At 38.3% G+C, this 20,412-nt stretch overlaps 1 protein-coding gene across 2 annotated transcripts in view; it reads left to right on the top strand.

Moving 5' to 3' along the window:
* Positions 1-2,186: 2,186 nt before the first annotated feature.
* LOC132544977 (thioredoxin reductase 1, cytoplasmic-like) overlaps positions 2,187-20,412 on the top strand; it is a 34,643-nt gene continuing 16,417 nt past the window's right edge. Inside the window, exons 1-4 of one of the 2 annotated variants that reach the window (XM_060208642.1) lie at positions 2,187-2,206; positions 9,897-10,072; positions 16,812-16,872; positions 17,993-18,079. In XM_060208642.1, the coding sequence (XP_060064625.1) occupies positions 9,968-10,072; positions 16,812-16,872; positions 17,993-18,079 (253 nt within the window). In that variant the 5' untranslated portion in view covers positions 2,187-2,206; positions 9,897-9,967. Of the gene's footprint in view, positions 2,207-3,424; positions 3,564-9,896; positions 10,073-16,811; positions 16,873-17,992; positions 18,080-20,412 lie in introns of those variants that run through there. The other variant, XM_060208641.1, reaches the window with a different exon arrangement.

The following is a 20,412-nucleotide window of genomic DNA, read 5'->3' as shown; positions in this document are numbered from 1 at the left end:
TTTTTTAAACAGAACAATTAAGCAGCACTGATGAAAGCGACAGACATTTTCCTATTAGCCAACGCATTATCATGTAACCACTAGCACGGCGGAACAATACTAATATTCACCTGTCCTAAACGCAATATCACAATGTACAACTGGAATACAAATACATTTGAAACCATTACTTTTAATCGAAATGCTACCGGCAAAACACAATCCCATGTCATTATGATAAAGGCTACCAACTTTCATTGGAATAATTCGGCAAAAACTGAGACTCACCATACACAGGAATGCTGGAAAGTACAAAGGGCACTAACTCTTTCAAAATGTGTGAGTAAGGAATCGTCCTCACTCCTAGTACGCTCCAAACTGATCATTTATCTGATGAAGTTGACCGTGTAGTCATCGAAATCTATTTCACCACATGACTTTGAACCTTCTGTCCAAAGAGTCATAAACTGAATTTTTCAAACAAGACTTCCATCCTTCTGCCAAGGAGTAACAACCTTCGTTTATCCCACAGGACTTCCATCCTTCTGCCTAGGAGTAACAACCTTCGTTTATCCCACATGACTTCCATCCTTCTGCCTAGGAGTAACAACCTTCGTTTATCCCACAGGACTTCCATCCTTCTGCCTAGGAGTAACAACCTTCGTTTACCCCACAGGACTTCCATCCTTCTGCCTAGGAGTAACAACCTTCGTTTATCCCACAGGACTTCCATCCTTCTGCCTAGGAGTAACAACCTTCGTTAATCCCACAGGACTTCCATCCTTCTGCCTAGGAGTAACAACCTTTGTTTATCCCACAGGACTTCCATCCTTCTGCCTAGGAGTAACAACCTTTGTTTATCCCACAGGACTTCCATCCTTCTTCCCCAGGAGTTACAACTTTTATTTAACCAAAGAACTTCCATCCATCTGCCGTAAGAGTCACAATATCTATTTCTCCTAGATAACTTCAATTCATCTGCCCTAGCTAGGATCATAGCCACTATTTCTATAATAGGACTTCAGTCCTTCTGCCCTAAGAGTCACGATCTCTATTTCTCCCCAATGACTTCTATCATCTGCCCTAGCTAGGAGTCACAGCCTCTATTTCTTCAATAGGACTTCCATCCATCTGCCTTAATAGTCACAATCTCTATTTCTCTTACATGACTTCAATTCATCTGCCCTAGCTAGGATCATAGCCACTATTTCTATGATAGGACTTCAGTCCGTCTGCCCTAAGAGTCACAATCTCTATTTCTTCCACATGACTTCAATTCATCTGCCCTAGCTAGGAGTCACGGCCTCAATTTCTTCAATAGGACTTTCATTCATCTGCCGTAAGAGTCACAATCTCTATTTCTCCCACAAGATTTATATACTCCCACGGAACTTCCATTCTACTGCCTTATATAATGCACATAAGATTTATTTCCCCACATTCATGTTGAAGTTTCCTTGGAAAGCATGCAGTTACATGTTGATCTTTTAATTAACGGATTGCGACACAACCAGTTCAAAAAGACACGAACATTGCATATGCTGTCGCTGTCGGTGCTATTTACTTACTTCCGAATGTTTATTTGATTTGTAAGTAAGATAGGACAGTATACATAAAAAAAATCAAATTTAAATATCGGAATTAGTAACGTTTCTTTGACTGGCACTATACATCATGTCTATATATCTCTAAAGTCAATAACAATTGCGTGAGTGTTGAATGGGGCCGAATTTCGTCCACCTCAATATCTCAACTGAACATGCAAGAAAATAACTTCAAGTCATAAGTCTTCGCCTTACAGTATATAGCTAAGAGGCACGTTCTGATCAGTCACATAGGGACATGATCAAGCGTTTTCACTGCATTCACGTAGGAATACAAAACCATACCCTAATGTACTAGTTGCTCATGAAAGCTACATTATAAGATCTGTACCGTTTCCGACTGCGTTAATAGTAACGTAAACGCAACAAAGATAATAAAAACGCTGTTCAATAATGCTTTCCAGGTGATTATAACTATTTTGTGATTTGAAGCAACTCTCTTTACTTAATATATTACGATGGTTATCAGAGACGTAGATAAAACATTGTATGTCCTTGTATTCACAATGATAAAGCCGGATATGAGATTGCCATGACTGGACGTATCTGTTAGATCCGGTATGAGTGAGCAAGCTGATTTTAAGAGACTCAGTAGAAGATTAGAAAATTGTGTTAATTAAACGGTACGTATGATTAACTTGTTTGAAACTGTGAAGTGTGAACGTATCTGATTTTTAAAAAAAGAGACATACGTTGCTACCAGTAACAACCATTATATAATATCCTATGTTTTTTGTATGTGATGTAATTTATGTAATATTTGTGTCTTGATAAAGTGTCAGGTTGACTCAAAAATTTGACAATTCGCTTGTCCGTACTGTTGCTATTACTTCATTGATCATATATCTATTCCAGTAATACGCATCCAACGAACATTTGTTTGTTAGGATCCAGTACAAATATTGGACCATACCGTCGATATTACTTAATAAATTATATACTATATATACATCAGGGACGTATAATAAATCTGTATTATACGTCCCTGATATACATATACATATAATGATAATTTGATTATATTTGCTGTCACTCCTTTGTCAGCGTATGTTTTTTTAAATGATATCATGTATATGCAAACAATTCTTTAAAATAAAGTAATACTTGTGTGTATTTTTAAAAGACGAAAGCTGTAAATCTATTATCCTAGATATAATTTATGACATTGTGAAATTGTGTATAAGCAAGTACTTATATACTCAGATATATATACACCTATCTTATATATCTCATTCCGTGGCACAAGGTTATAGAGATTTACAATTATTTCAATAAGTACATGGTATAATGAGAATAGCACTTCGTGTACCTTTTACATGGAAGTTACGTATAATAGACACTTTTCAAAATATACCGAAATTATGAACCGTGTTCCATAAAACCAAATCTGATCGTTATGCACTAACATTATCAAATTTAGTTGATTGATGTCGTGCTATCTTAATGCATTTACTATTAATTGAAATGATTTAAAGTATGAAGATTTCCCTAGAAAACTCTTATATTTTCACAACTTCTTTTGCATAAGATGAGATATATGCTACAAAATTATTCTCGAATGGGCAAAAATTGAGAGCATTTTTGACAACTAGACTGGCTTCAAAATATGGGTAGAAATGAAAGTACAATTGTTTATGGTAAAATTGTTGGAAAATATTATTTGATGAAATAAAGAAAAAGTAATCCCTGCCCTCCTAAGTATCGAACGATCTCATCCTGTTCGATTTTCTAACCTTTCTGGGAGGATTCCCCGTACGATGAATTTGCACTTTCACTTCCGGATGACGTCATTATAAAATCAGTTCTATAATTAGAATCACGTGGTTGGCGGGATATGACAAGGGATTTACATAGCTCGGTTACGACGGTGGGTGTACAAGACAAGTATCGGTCATTCTCTATAAATAGAAGCTAATATAATAATTCGACTGTAATCCGCCATATTTACAGCGGAGAGGTGCTAAGGAGATTTTTACTCAGGTATATATATTCTGAAGTTTTTTGACCATTTGGCCATTCATTCAGGTGTTCGGCCATATTTATTGTAGAAAATTCCCACATGATTGCGTTTCGCACTCTACAGAGAAGAACGCGGATTTGTCGCAATGTTTGTTTTGTTGATATATTTCGTTCAATTTCAGAGCTGTCTGTGTTATAACATAGTATGTTGGGTATTAACTTCATGAATTTACACACACACTTTGCTTATTAACAATACCAGGGACGTATAATACTGTATTATACGTCCCTGACAATACTATACATAATACATAGTACTGATAGTTGTGTGTCATCAACATTTGATAGACCTGTATTACCAGGACGTGTTTCATGTCATTTGTACTTGTGTGAATTTTAGCTTGATCAATATCTTACCTCAAGTGTGAATTTTAGCTTGATCAATATCTTACCTCAAGTTAAAAGCAGGATTCTGACAGACATGACATGATACAATATAAGGTTTCTTTGTACCTCTTAAACTGCTGTGGTAAACATACAGAGTACATGATAGATTGGTACTATACAGCTAGCTCACCAAAATTCATCTGTAGAGTCAGTCAAGTGTTTATCCTTGAAAATGAATATGCATCTCTCTATTTCTTGAGATGTTTCTTGGTTTAGGTGTTACCTTATCCCGTGGTGTGGCATCCAACTTCTCAACTTCTCAATATCCTAAACTGGAAAAAGGCCAAGAGTCAGAATATTTGGCTGGAGAGTACCTTGGATGAAGCCCACAAAATATTAGTGGTGACCTTGACATATATTAAAGGTCACAAGGGTCAGACTTGATTGAACTGGCAGATTTTATTTCCACATATATTGTACATATAGATAGGTTCACCTATCTTTGCTAGATAAAATTTCCTTTAGGCTTGGTCAGTAAGATGGTGGGCTAGTAAGCTGAGAGTTGCAGGTTCCATGCCTGGTGAAAGCACACTACTTGCTCTCCAGTCAGATAGTTCTTCTAAGTCTCTATCACAAATTGAATCCCCATATAAATTTATCTGTTCTTTTCCACATAGCTATGTGGGATAATTCTCCCCAGTGGGTCTGATCTTGCTGATACACCCACATTGATCAATCTACATTTTATTTTCATGAGTCCTTTTCAACATTATTGCTAATTACAGTTGGTCCAATGACAGATCTTGGATATAATCATGGCTATTTATTGGAAAATATTTAAGGAATCTTGTTTCATGAATTATAGATACACACAGTCTGTCAAATGTCTATACAACAGATATTCACACTATCCGAGCATAGAACAGAAAGGAATCAAAAAAGAGAAAAGATCACACTTACAATTAATTCAGATCATTTGTGTGGTACTAATGTAATGGTCATGACATTTCAGAGAGATAACACTTTAAACTGCATTTGATTTTATCTGGGGATGCTGCCCTCATTGAGTATGATAAATACTGTTATGCTGTACACTTTGATAAATAGGATGTAACATATGTATATACACACACTTGTCTGGCTGTCGGCTGTCATCTCATTTAGTATTACACAACACACTTGTGCCCATTCTGGTATACAAATACTAATTACAGGTATTTCTTGTTTGAAAAAATTTAAATTGGAATAGATAATTATATGATTTGGCAAAATTAAATACGAGGGAAACCTTGAGAAGGTAATAGCTGTACCAAACAAATCAGACAGACCAATTAGTGTGTGATTATGAGACTTATATTTTGTGTTTAACTGGCTGTGGTAACCATTTGGCAGCCCTGTTATTGCTAGATTCAATATCACAAAGGTCAAATATTAAATCAATCAAACTGAGGATGATAGGGGCTGATGGATCTTGTTTGTACATTTTCTCATCATCCACTGACTATGCAGCAGTAACCCTTGCCACTGGTATTTCCCTATAGATTTCAATGTCAATATATGTGTACACATACTGATAGGAGAATTTGCTTGTCATTGATTTCTGATGATGGAGATTGAAATAGATGTATTAGCTTTAGTAAATATGTTCTTGTTGACTGTATCATATCAAATTCTCAAGATCAATTACTATATGAAACAGAAAGGTAACACTGCTGTATGGTATGTAATCATTCCATTTAAAAATCACATGGAAATTAACGACAAAACTTTCTCAACCCAAACAAAGTCATCTGAAGAACAGTAAATAATAGCTGACACTTGTTTTCCCGTCTAGCTACTGAATGAACCTGTCCATTTGCCACACCTACTTTTTTGAGAAGCTAACATTTGTCTGATTTTCATACTGACCAGAAAAACAAAATGGCTGCTAGGTGCCTATCATGGAAAATTTGCTATAAAATTTTGGCACCCTGAGACAAAATCTCTGGTAACCTTTTGCAATCTCCTTTTGTGGGGCAATATACCTTGTCCATTGAAAACAATTGACATTTTCAACTTTTTGGAAACCCATTAACCAGTATTGATGGAATTTTGCATAAACCTTTCATGGTCAAAGTTCATAAAAATTGTGAATTACCTGGTATATGATCCCCAACCCCAGGGTCTAAAGAGGTCAGATGGAGTCAAGCTTTAGATATCTTGTAGGATCAAATACTCTTTATAGTTGGTAAGGTTTTAGGGTGCTTTACAAAATTGTGAATTTCATCAGCCAGAATCTCATTTTTTTCCCTGGGGAGAGGTATAATTAACTTTGATATATATAGGAAAACCTTGTTTATTCTCCATTGAAAATATTTCTAACTTGGTTACAATTATTAGTATAGGAAGGTGGTTTGATGAATATACATGCATCCAGACTGTTCAACCCACAGGCGCTCATGAGAAGGACCAAAAGGTGTCACATGGATAAAAAGGATTAAAATTTCAAATATGTTCTTAATATCCAGATGTATGGTAGAATCAGATACTCTTGATGGATGGAAAGGTCTTAGCTGCTTTAGCAAAATTAGGACCACGTGGGGAGAGGGCAATGTTTTCTAAAGCATATATAAGAAAACTATATTTTTGAGTATTTGTTTCTTTTAATTCAGATGTAGTTAGAATTTTTAACATGGGATGGGAGTAAATGTTATGCACAGTTTATGTTTGCATGACATGTACAATGTAGTTCAAGTTTTCTTATTTTTGTTAACAAGATTATTTCTAGGAAAACAGCATTTAAAGAATATGGATAACAGTAAAGGGCCTTGAACCTGTGGCTTAATTTTGAGAAGTACTGGATTGTTCTTTCTCAAATTTCATACATTGTCCTTGGTAAGATGTTTCCTTTTGATTTTTGGACTGATAAAAAACAAAATGACTGACAGGCAGCCATCTTGGATTTTGGATATGAAAGGTTGTCATAGCTGTTGCATGGGAAATATTGGATGGATCTTTTTCAGATTTCATATGCAAGTCTCCTCAATCCTTAGTTCACAAAAAAAGAAAACGGGCGATATGCAACCATCGTTGATTTGCCAGTTTAAAGGCTATATCTTTAAAGGAATTTTAAAATTTCATATAATTCTGAGCAAATATGAGTAAAGAAGAGAAAAGAAGGGAAAGATCAGACTTTCAAAGAACAAATAAAAATTTTAAAAATGGTGTCAAGATCCCAGTGATCTCTTGTATCTATTTATTATCAGCTGACCATTTTTAAATATATTTTAGACAGTATGTTATGCTCATCAGATCTATCTATATATACTGCTTAGAATTGATACATCTGATTAGTAATCATAGGTAATGTTATCTTCACACACAATCTCATTTTATATTTTTTTCTTTTAATAAAAACATGATTAATGCTTTGATTTATAAAACATAAGTTATCTCAAGATAATTCTTTAATGTATTATACATACTTGATGTACATCAGCAGTGTTGTCACTTTGTTATGTGGAACTATACTACAAGCAATGAAAACATAACAGTATCATTAAAATTATCATGTATGAATATCGTTAAAAGCTTTAGCCAAGCAGATAAGCATAAGAAATGTATCTGCAAATCATCAGAGAGAGCTTAACATGGGATCCTTGTTTCTTTTTTTTATCCGTAAGATTTGTTTAAGCTCCCTGAAAATTTTTGTGGGGAGCATATATTTGCCTATTTGTCTGTCTCTGTCCTTCTGCTTTTCCGTCCTTCCTTTTGTTGAGAACATACCTTTAACCACGATCAAACAAGGATCATGAGACTTGGTGTATACATTGGTTACACTATAATGAGGTGTAATTACATGTATGCCTTACTAAGTCATAAAAATGATATGTTTATGCTCTCAGCTTGTTACTCAGTATTGAGTGGAATATACAAGGACTGGTTAACCAGGTATTGAGTTGAATGTACTTGGACTTGTTAAACAACTTTCAGTATTGCATGGAATGTACAAGGACAGGTTAGCAAACTCTCATTATTGAGTGGAATGTACAAGGACGGGTTATCTGACTGTCATTATTGAGTGGAATGTACAAGGACTGGTTATCTGACAGTCAGTATTGAGTGGAATGTACAAGGACGGGTTATCTGACTGTCAGTATTGAGTGGAATGTACAAGGACGGGTTATCTGACTGTCAGTATTGAGTGGAGTGTAAAAGGACGGGTTATCTGACTGTCAGTATTGAGTGGAATGTACAAGGACGGGTTATCTGACTGTCAGTATTGAGTGGAATGTACAAGGACGGGTTATCTGACTATCAGTATTGAGTGGAATGTACAAGGACGGGTTATCTGACTGTCAGTATTGAGTGGAATGTACAAGGACTGGTTATCTGACTGTCAGTATTGAGTGGAATGTACAAGGACGGGTTATCTGACTGTCAGTATTGAGTGGAATGTACAAGGACGGGTTATCTGACTGTCAGTATTGAGTGGAATGTACAAGGACTGGTTATCTGACTGTCATTATTGAGTGGAATGTACAAGGACTGGTTATCTGACTGTCAGTATTGAGTGGAATGTACAAGGACGGGTTATCTGACTGTCAGTATTGAGTGGAATGTACAAGGACGGGTTATCTGACTGTCAGTATTGAGTGGAGTGTAAAAGGACGGGTTATCTGACTGTCAGTATTGAGTGGAATGTACAAGGACGGGGTATCTGACTGTCATTATTGAGTGGAGTGTAAAAGGACGGGTTATCTGACTGTCAGTATTGAGTGGAATGTACAAGGACGGGTTATCTGACTGTCAGTATTGAGTGGAATGTACAAGGACGGGTTATCTGACTATCAGTATTGAGTGGAATGTACAAGGACGGGTTATCTGACTGTCAGTATTGAGTGGAATGTACAAGGACTGGTTATCTGACTGTCAGTATTGAGTGGAATGTACAAGGACGGGTTATCTGACTGTCAGTATTGAGTGGAATGTACAAGGACGGGTTATCTGACTGTCAGTATTGAGTGGAATGTACAAGGACTGGTTATCTGACTGTCATTATTGAGTGGAATGTACAAGGACTGGTTATCTGACTGTCAGTATTGAGTGGAATGTACAAGGACGGGTTATCTGACTGTCAGTATTGAGTGGAGTGTAAAAGGACGGGTTATCTGACTGTCAGTATTGAGTGGAATGTACAAGGACTGGTTATCTGACTGTCAGTATTGAGTGGAATGTACAAGGACGGGTTATCTGACTGTCAGTATTGAGTGGAGTGTAAAAGGACGGGTTATCTGACTGTCAGTATTGAGTGGAATGTACAAGGACTGGTTATCTGACTGTCAGTATTGAGTGGAGTGTAAAAGGACGGGTTATCTGACTGTCAGTATTGAGTGGAATGTACAAGGACGGGGTATCTGACTGTCATTATTGAGTGGAGTGTAAAAGGACTGGTTATCTGACTGTCAGTATTGAGTGGAATGTACAAGGACTGGTTATCTGACAGTCAGTATTGAGTGGAATGTACAAGGACGGGTTATCTGACTGTCAGTATTGAGTGGAATGTACAAGGACGGGGTATCTGACTGTCATTATTGAGTGGAGTGTAAAAGGACTGGTTATCTGACTGTCAGTATTGAGTGGAATGTACAAGGACTGGTTATCTGACAGTCAGTATTGAGTGGAATGTACAAGGACGGGTTATCTGACTGTCAGTATTGAGTGGAATGTACAAGGACAGGTTATCTGACTGTCATTATTGAGTGGAATGTACAAGGACGGGTTATCTGACTGTCAGTATTGAGTGGAATGTACAAGGACAGGTTATCTGACTGTCAGTATTGAGTGGAATGTACAAGGACTGGTTAAACAACATTATTATTTTCTATATAGCTACCACTGCATTATTTTTAAATGATGACAACACTTCTTTCTTTAGATTCTTGTATATGCTTTTATTTTATAATCCAGGGTCTGTTAAAATTGCAGGTGTTGCTGTGGTAAAATAATTCAAGATTAAGCGGTCTGGTTCTCCCGTGATCAACTCTACCCCAGTCAAGATGCCCCCTTTGGGCCCTGGTGACCTCAAGAAAGAGGTCAAGGACCAGGTGGAAAAAAACAAAGTCATGATCTTCAGCAAGACAACCTGTCCTTTCTGTGCCAAGGTAAGGTCATGTGTAGGATCACTTGTCCCTTCTGTACTAAGGTAAGGTCATGTGTAGGGTCACCTGTCCCTTCTGTACTAAGGTAAGGTCATGTTTAGGGTCACCTGTCCCTTCTGTACCAAGGTAAGGTCATGTTTAGGATCACTTGTCCCTTCTGTACTAAGGTAAGGTCATGTGTAGGATCACTTGTCCCTTCTGTAATAAGGTAACGTCATGTGTAGGGTCACTTGTCCCTTCTGTACCAAGGTAAGGTCTTGTGTAGGGTCACCTGTTCCTTCTGTACTAAGGTAAGGTCATGTGTAGGATCACTTGTCCCTTCTGTACTAAAGTAAGGTCAGGTAAATATGGCCACCTATCCCTTCTGTACCAAGGTAAGGTCATGTGTAGGGTCACTTGTCCCTTTTGTACCAAGGTCAGGTCATGTGTAGGGTCACTTGTCCCTTCTATACCAAGATAAGGTCATGTGTAGGATCACTTGTCCCTTCTATACCAAGATAAGGTCATATGTAGGGTCACTTGTCCCTTCTGTACTAAGGTTAGGTCATGTGGAGGGTCACTTGTCCCTTCTGTACTAAGGTAAGGTCATGTGTAGGATCACCTGTCCCTTCTGTACTAAGGTAAGGTCATGTGTAGGATCACCTGTCCCTTCTGTACTAAGGTAAGGTCATGTGTAGGATCACCTGTCCCTTCTGTACTAAGGTAAGGTCATGTGGAGGGTCACCTGTCCCTTCTGTACTAAGGTAAGGTCATGTGGAGGGTCACCTGTCCCTTCTGTACTAAGGTAAGGTCATGTGTAGGATCACCTGTCCCTTCTGTACTAATGTAAGGTCATGTGTAGGATCACCTGTCCCTTCTGTACTAAGGTAAGGTCATGTGTAGGATCACCTGTCCCTTCTGTACTAAGGTAAGGTCATGTGTAGGATGACCTGTCCCTTCTGTACTAAGGTAAGGTCATGTGTAGGATCACCTGTCCCTTCTGTACTAAGGTAAGGTCATGTGTAGGGTCACCTGTCCCTTCTGTACTAAGGTAAGGTCATGTGGAGGGTCACCTGTCCCTTCTGTACTAAGGTAAGGTCATGTGTAGGATCACCTGTCCCTTCTGTACTAAGGTAAGGTCATGTGTAGGATCACCTGTCCCTTCTGTACTAAGGTAAGGTCATGTGTAGGATCACCTGTCCCTTCTGTACTAAGGTAAGGTCATGTGTAGGGTCACCTGTCCCTTCTGTACTAAGGTAAGGTCATGTGGAGGGTCACTTGTCCCTTCTGTACTAAGGTAAGGTCATGTGTAGGGTCACTTGTCCCTTCTGTACTAAGGTAGGGTCACATGCGTATGTATTGTAATCAGACTCAATGAAGCACCTGCTGCGTCATGTTCACTTTTTATTGTAGGAGGCACAAGCTTTCCTGATCATGAACAGAAATTTTATAATTTTGCACAATAATGTCTTTCAAAAGTTATGTGTATCGGCTAATGGTTAGGTAGGCAGTTTTATTTTATCATTTCATGGAATTACATCAAAAAATAAAATATTCTGACTGACTAGGTGACAATAAAAAAACTTTTCTGTCTCCAAAATTCACTCGTGAGGACAATAGACAAGTGTTTTTACTGGGGCTGATTATCCTGTAATCTATGAAAGAAAATGTAGCTAAGTCAGTAGACCAGGAAAATAACTTTAAGGGTTATGTATAGATATGGACATGTTGAGAGTGATTGTGTGTGTGTCATGATTACGTTTATTTATGACACCTGTCATGTTGAGGAAAAGGTGAGACCAAATTGATATCATAGACACCATTGGACATGTGTCTCTATAATTGATATTTTTAGTCTAAACGTAATGCAGTTACAGTTTCAGCATATTGTCACAGCCCCTGGAAGTAGATGTTACTACCAATCTTTTCTGACTGGTTCAAATTGTCTGAGGTACCCAAGACTTATGGTGGCAGTCATGTGCTGTAGATAATGCTGCCATCTTTCAAATCAGTGTCATGCATGCGTATGGTCACAGTGAGACGAGCAAGTGTTACACCAAAAGGGACCGACTAGGTGTTGCTGATGCTATTCAGATTGAGATTTTTTGTCAATTGCAAACTAGCATTGTTCTGGTTTGAAGTTAATTTTCATTAGATGGGACAAGATGGTGTAGTATGCATGGGATTATGGGATCACTGACATCTATTCTATTAGTGACAAACAGCGACAGTATGACTTTCCAAATATATCTTATAAAATTATCAGAAACTATTGTGCCATGTTTCATGTTGATATTTGTAAAGTTGATTGAGTAATGGAGAGTTCAATTTTCCTTGATGGCCAGCAGCACTGTACATTGTGTATCACAATCATCCATCTTAAAATACTAAATAAACTCAGACACATCATAAGGTATGTACTTTATATGATTATAATACATTAATATATTGAGTTTCAGTTACATTTATGAAAAAAAATGACCAAGATATGATGAGTGTTGAGATCGACAGTTTGGCACAATTGTGTACACATGTTTTATACAAATTGCATGGGTAATCAGTATCTTCAAACATTGAAATACTCAAACAAATTAGCGACATCAAAAGATGTATTGTTATTGTTTATAATTCATCCTTGTACCAAGTTTATGTTGATATTTGTAAAATTGGAGGAGTTACAAAACCAAAGGTTTCCCTTGATTGCTGACTGTATATGCATGTATATCACACATCAAAGCAGCATAATCTTTTTGTTAGTTGTTTTAATTACAAGAAAGAATGGATCCCAGTGTCATTTTATGATATTTATCAAAGATGTATATAACAGATAAACATGTCCAGTTATATATTCCTTGTCATTACCAAACCAGGTAAGTACAATCTCTGTGAATGAGGTTTTCTGTTATGTCATCTATCACATCTTGTGCGAGTTGCTGACACAAACTATAATATAGGCCCCAACACTGTATTGTATGCAAGCGAGGTATGTGGAGCGTGAAATGTTGACATGTATATTTTGTCAAAGAGTAACAGTGTTTCACTACACTTTTTGATAATATCATTGCATCCCAACAAGGATTTAGTAATCATGTGACTTAATAAACACAAATGAGAGGTATTTTAATGAATGAAAAATCTGTAGTTAGAAGTTTCAAAATATGTCAATGATTACTTCTGCCAAAACACAAGCAGACATATGCTCATGGCTTCTTTGTTGTGATTCCCAACGTGAAGGAGAATAAAATGAAATGTGTCATTTCTTAACAGTTGAATATGTAAGTGTTTCAGAAAATATATATATATATAATTGACATATTTTTCAATGTTTCACATGCGTCACTGTCTTTACCGATCAGTAGTTTCCAGTCTTGCTAGTTGCTAATCATGTTTTTAAATACTTTGTCCTGGTTTTCAGTGATGTTGACTTGGATAGTTTACATTAATATATACTTTATTTATCTATTTATCATTAATTGTTGTTCATAAATAAATCATCAAAATCTTCCTCTGCTTTGGACGTTCAATTTTTCATGAGAAATTGTGCATTGTACGTGGATTTTTATGGTTAATAAACAAAACCCTTTATAATCTGTTATAGAGTTTTAATGTTGTTCTGTTTCAATTATCCAATACCAAAGTCATTGGCAATCTCTTGATTTGGGAAATGTTTGATTGAAATATATCCAAAATTTCCAATTTTGCTTTTGATAGTAATCTCCTATAAAAGTGCTTGATTATTTTTCATGTGATAGATTATATTTTGCATTTAAAATTATACATTATCAACATGTTTAGTCTTTCATTAATTTCAGTACTTTGATGACTACAGCTGAAATAATTCCGAGCTGAAACACCCACCATTTTTATAGGGGGTGGGGGATCAGCATGTCCAGCACCTTCCACCATCACATTCTGTACCAACTTGAATTAATGTTGTATACCTTGAGAACCTCTAACAGTTCTACCATAAATGGTGGCAGCATTCATGTCTTACAGTCATTTTCTTGTTGAAGAATTAGCTAGATCATCAAATCTGACCCGTGACCTCTTAAGCAAAAGTAGAAACATGTTTTACTTTGACCTGATGATTGGTTACAGGTCCTACATGTCTGTTGCTAAGGTATACGGCCTTTAGAAATCGTTTCGTATTGAGACTAATTACAATTAGTCTTGGACTACCTGAGTAATGCACGGTATGCTACTCTCATCAATTTGTGTCTTACTCTGTATCTCACGTTTAGGTTCATTAAGGAAAGTATCAGATTGTATAATGTAAATCAATATTATCAAGTGCTTACCTGTCAATACCCGGGATCTTGTGATTACCACAGTGTTTTAGGTCACATGAACTAAGGTAGGAAAAATGGATTTCTATTGTACATGGCCTGTCTGGACCAAAGCTGAAAATGAAAGGTTAATTGTGCAGAACTTAGTAGGTCAGGGTTTCATCTTCTTACAGAAAGGAAAATAAGTACAGATGTCAATATATATTGGGTATGATTCTCCAGACCAGCTTGATTTTTTTAGCTCATCTTGCCTGAAAAGCAAAGTGAGCTTATGCCGTGTACATGTCAACTTTTTTCTTTAAACAAAGTCTCAATAACCAATAGACCAAATTTTTGTATATTTTGCTGGTATGTTCCAAGGATAAAGCCAGACAAAACTTCCAAAAAAAAAAATGACCTTAAGAGCTATTCAAGGTCACAGGTAGCAGATTTGCTAAAACCTTTACACGACTTCTTCTCATTAACTAAAAGTCTTAGAGCCATGATCTTTGGATAGTATATACAAGGGGAGCGTTGCAGGCCCATTTGGACTCTTATTTAAATATTCAGGACTGAGTTGCAAGGCCAAATGAAGGAAATAAGAATTCAAAATTGATCCTGAAAATCTACATGGTCCTATACCAGATAAGAGATGTTAGCAAAGTAGAAACAATAGCATTATCAGGATCTGGTTCAGTGTTTCAGAAAATTATAGAAAATGGCCAAATATGATTGTATTAAAATTGGTATTTAATTGTTTTTTCTTGTGGCTATGGATGAAATAAATATAAATAATCTGACTCAAGAAACTTACTCCAAGTATGAGCCACATACTTCCTCCCTGTATGAGCCAGATACTGCCTCCCTGTTAAGGCAGATACTTCCTCCCTGTTAAGGCAGATACTTCCTCCCTGTATGAGCCTCCCTGTATGAGATCAGATACTACCTCCCTGTATGAGGCCAGATATTGCCTCCCTGTATGGGTCAGATACTGCCTCCCTGTATGAGCCACATACTTCCTCCCTGTATGAGCCAGATACTGCCTCCCTGTTAAGGCAGATACTTCCTCCCTGTTAAGGCAGATACTTCCTCCCTGTATGAGCCTCCCTGTATGGGTCAGATACTGCCTCCCTGTATGAGCCACATACTTCCTCCCTGTATGAGCCACATACTTCCTCCCTGTATGAGCCACATACTTCCTCCCTGTATGAGGCAGATACTGCCTCCCTGTATGAGATCAGATACTATCTCCCTGTATGAGGCCAGATATTGCCTCCCTGTATGGGTCAGATACTGCCTCCCTGTATGAGGTCAGATACTTCCACCCTGTATGAGCCTGACACTTCCTACTGTTTTAGGCCAGATACTTCCTCCCTGTATGAGGCCAGATACTGCCTCCCTGTATAAGGTCAGATACTGCCTCCCTGTATGAGGCCAGATACTTCCTCCCTGTATGAGGCCAAATACTGCCTCCCTGTATGAGGCCAGATACTGCCTCCCTGTATGAGGTCAGATACTGCCTCCCTGTATGGGTCAGATACTTCCTCCCTGTATGGGCCAGATACTTCCTCCCTTAATGAGGCAGATACATCCTCCCTGTTTGGGCCAGATACTGCCTCCCTGTATGGGCCAGATACTTCCTCCCTTAATGAGGCAGATACATCCTCCCTGTTTGGGCCAGATACTGCCTCCCTGTATGGGCCAGATACTGCCTCCCTGTATGAGGCCAGATACTTCCTCCCTGTATGGGCCAGATATTGCCTCCCTGTTAAGGCAGATACTGCCTCCCTGTATGAGGCCAGATACTTCCTCCCTGTATGGGTCAGATACTACCACCCTGTATGAGCCTGATACTTCCTCCTTGTATGGGTCAGGTACTTCCACCCTGTATGAGTCTGATACTTCTTACTGTTTTAGGCCAGATACTTCCTCCCTGTATGAGGCCAGATACTTCCTCCCTGTATGGGTCAGATATTGCCTCCCTGTATAAGGTCAGATACTGCCTCCCTTTATGGGCTAGATACTTCTTCCCTGTATGGGCAGATACTACCACCCTGTATGGGATCCCTTGGAAAAAGAAAAAAGGGGGACATGTCCCTGTTTTGGTAAAATTTTGTTCCTACTTAATACTGAATAATGCTGGTAGATAGTTCGGAAAATTATTTCCAATTTTTCTATTACAAACTATACCTTGTTTTGTTCAGAATACATGGTCTTAAAATGAATATGATGTGACAGTTTACCACTCTTTGGTAAATATTTTTAACAACTTGTGGGCAATGTTGGCAATATAGACCTCTTATCCTAGAGCATCTAATGAATTCAACTGTTTTAACATAAAATATCTGTAATGAATGAAAAACGGATAGAAGATCGATTTCATCAAGAAAGAGTCAAATTTTATCCTTATACTATATATGTATTGCACACAATGATACCTTTTTATTCTACCTGCCTCTGAATGGTATTCTCAGCTATACCTATTTTTCATTTTACAGGTGAAGGATTTGTTCAAATCCCTAAACCAGGAATATGGGGTAACAGAATTGGATAAGATAGGTGAGTTTGACTATTTCAGATATCTATAGTATTAACTAGGTTCTGGTCGGTTGCTGTACTGTCTAATACGATTAATGGATGAAGCCAATGTATAATGTGTCAATACCTTTGAGGTAGATTTACCTGTGAGCCTTGGTTGTGTGATGGCTGTGACAGATAATGGTCTTGGTATCACTTGTGAAGATTGTCAGAGTGGTAGTGATAGAGTTCATTTTCTAGGACAGATCTTGGAGAAAACATCATTATAGATTTTCTGCATGTAACTTGTATCTTCCATGATTGGATAGTTCTGTTAGTGTCTATAATTACTGCAAATTAAGGTTTGAATAACTAGTCAGCCGTATTAGATTGACATGTTGTTGTGGACAGAAAGTGTTGATTCACAGACATGTTCACATTGAGTGTTAGCGTTGATTCATGGACATGTTCACATTGAACAAAAAGTGTTGATTCATGGACATGTTCACATTGAGCGTTAGTGTTGATTCATGGACATTTTCACAATGAACAAAAAGTGTTGATTCACAGACATGTTCACATTGAACACAGGGTGTTGATTCATGGACATGTTCACATTGAACAAAAAGTGTTGATTCACGGACATGTTCACATTGAACACAGGGTGTTGATTTACGGACATGTTCACATTGAACACAGGGTGTTGATTCATGGACATGTTCACATTGAACACAGGGTGTTGATTCCAGGATTTATTCTGACCATGAAAACTTTGCACAATGTGTTCTGATATGGAGGTAGTGTAAGATATATTCAGAAATATACAGATGTTGATAAGACTGGACAGATATGAACTCTTCACACAAAAAAGTTATGGGATCTGGGACTTCCTCAACGGCTGTCTTAGCTTTAAAACTACGCAAAAGAAAGAAAATCAAACAGACATGTATGTAGGAAAAGTTCATTTCAGTCTGAAATTATCATTATCACCTAAAATATTTATTATAAATTATTTTTAAACTTTAAATGTCTATTATTTGTGTCATTGATTACTGTATGGCTTATTTTGTGAATTCTGTTTGTTATGAGAGATTTTTAAATGTGTCCTGATTTTGTTCTGATGTGTTATTAGGGTATCCTTAATTTTGTGTATGTTTTACAGCCAACGGGGCTGAAATACAAAATATATTGCTGGAAGAAACTGGACAAAGAACTGTGCCAAATGTGTTTATCAATGGTAACCACCTGGGTAAGTTGCATTCTGTTACCATTGAAAGGAGTTAAAATTCCATTATTGCATGATTAATAGAAATCTGAATTCAAATTGCCCTACATCAGTGGTCTGTCATCTGTCTGTCCATATGTCGTCCATCAAATTTCATATGTAAGTTCCCTTTGGTTTCTAGTTGTGATTATTTAATTTTGGGACTGATCAGGAAATCAAAATGGCAAATAGGTGGCCATCTTGGATTTTGACTATGCAAGTTTGTTATTGCTATTTCTTGAGAAGAGCTTGATGGATCTTTCTTAAATTTCATGTATGGGAAAAATTTAAGTGGCTTTCAGGTAACCATCTTGGATTTCACAGTTAAAAGATTATTATCACTAATTCTGCAAAGGATTAATTTCAAATTTCTTGTTGGTAAGAGCAAAAACAGGGAAGAGAAGACAAAAGAAGGGAAAAGATCCAACATTCGAAGAGCAAATGGTAGGCACCAAGATTTCTCTTGGATCTCTTGTTATATTCATGCTTTGTCTGTCTGTTAATTCAACTGAGATTGGGTAGGTTAATTCAAATTTAGATGGGACTGTACATTGTACACATTAAAAATTCATTATAAGTTTAAAAACAAATGACTTCCAATTTTTGTCCTTCGATTGCTCTACACATATCTGGTTGGATATCATGTTACCAATCTCAGACCCAACATCACACCACCAATCTCAGACCCAACAACACACCACCAATCTCAGACCCTACATCACACCACCAATCTCAGACCCAACATCACACCACCAATATCAGACCCTACATCACACCACCAATCTCAGACCCAACATCACACCACCAATCTCAGACCCAACAACACACTACCAATCTCAGACCCTACATCACACCACCAATCTCCGACCCAACATCACACCACCAATCTCAGACCCTACATCACACTACCAATCTCAGACCCTACATCACACTACCAGTCTCTGCCCCTACATCACACTACCAATCTCTGCCCCTACATCACACTACCAATCTCTGCCCCTACATCACACTACCAATCTCAGACCCTACATCACACTACCAGTCTCTGACCCTACATCACACTACCAATCTCCGACCCAACATCACACCACCAATCTCAGACCCAACAACACACTACCAATCTCAGACCCTACATCACACCACCAATCTCCGACCCAACATCACACCACCAATCTCAGACCCTACATCACACTACCAATCTCAGACCCTACATCACACTACCAGTCTCTGCCCCTACATCACACTACCAATCTCTGCCCCTACATCACACTACCAATCTCTGCCCCTACATCACACTACCAATCTCAGACCCTACATCACACTACCAATCTCAGACCCTACATCACACCACCAATCTCCGACCCAACATCACACCACCAATCTCAGACCCTACATCACACTACCAATCTCAGACCCTACATCACACTACCAGTCTCTGCCCCTACATCACACTACCAATCTCTGCCCCTACATCACACTACCAATCTCTGCCCCTACATAACACTACCAGTCTCTGACCCTACATCACACTACCAATCTCAGACCCTACATCACACTACCAGTCTCTGACCCTACATCACACCACCAATCTCTGCCCCTACATCACACTACCAATCTCTGCCCCTACATCACACTACCAATCTCTGCCCCTACATCACACTACCAATCTCTGCCCCTACATCACACTACCAATCTCTGCCCCTACATAACACTACCAGTCTCTGACCCTACATCACACCACCAATCTCTGCCCCTACATCATACTACCAATCTCTGCCCCTACATCACACTACCAGTCTCTGACCCTACATCACACTACCAATCTCTGCCCCTACATCACACTACCAGTCTCTGACCCTACATCACACTACCAATCTCAGACCCTACATCACACCACCAATCTCAGACCCTACATCACACTACCAATCTCAGACCCTACATCACACTACCAGTCTCTGCCCCTACACCACACTACCAATCTCTTCCCCTACATCACACTACCAATCTCAGACCCTACATCACACTACCTATCTCTGCCCCTACATCACACTACCAGTCTCTGCCCCTACATCACACTACCAGTCTCTGCCCCTACATCACACTACCAGTCTCTGCCCCTACATTACACCACCAATCTCTGCCCCTACATCACACTACCAATCTCTGCCCCTACATCACACTACCAATCTCTGCCCCTACATAACACTACCAATCTCTGCCCCTACATCACACTAGCAATCTCTGCCCCTACATAACACTACCAGTCTCTGACCCTACATCACACTACCAATCTCAGACCCTACATCACACTACCAATC

The sequence above is a fragment of the Ylistrum balloti genome, unplaced genomic scaffold (genome assembly GCF_031769215.1).
Source record: "Ylistrum balloti isolate Yb309-2 unplaced genomic scaffold, AGI_CSIRO_Ybal_v1 Utg369818, whole genome shotgun sequence".
Classification (NCBI taxonomy): domain Eukaryota; kingdom Metazoa; phylum Mollusca; class Bivalvia; order Pectinida; family Pectinidae; genus Ylistrum; species Ylistrum balloti.
This window is presented reverse-complemented; position numbering and strand designations above follow the sequence as displayed.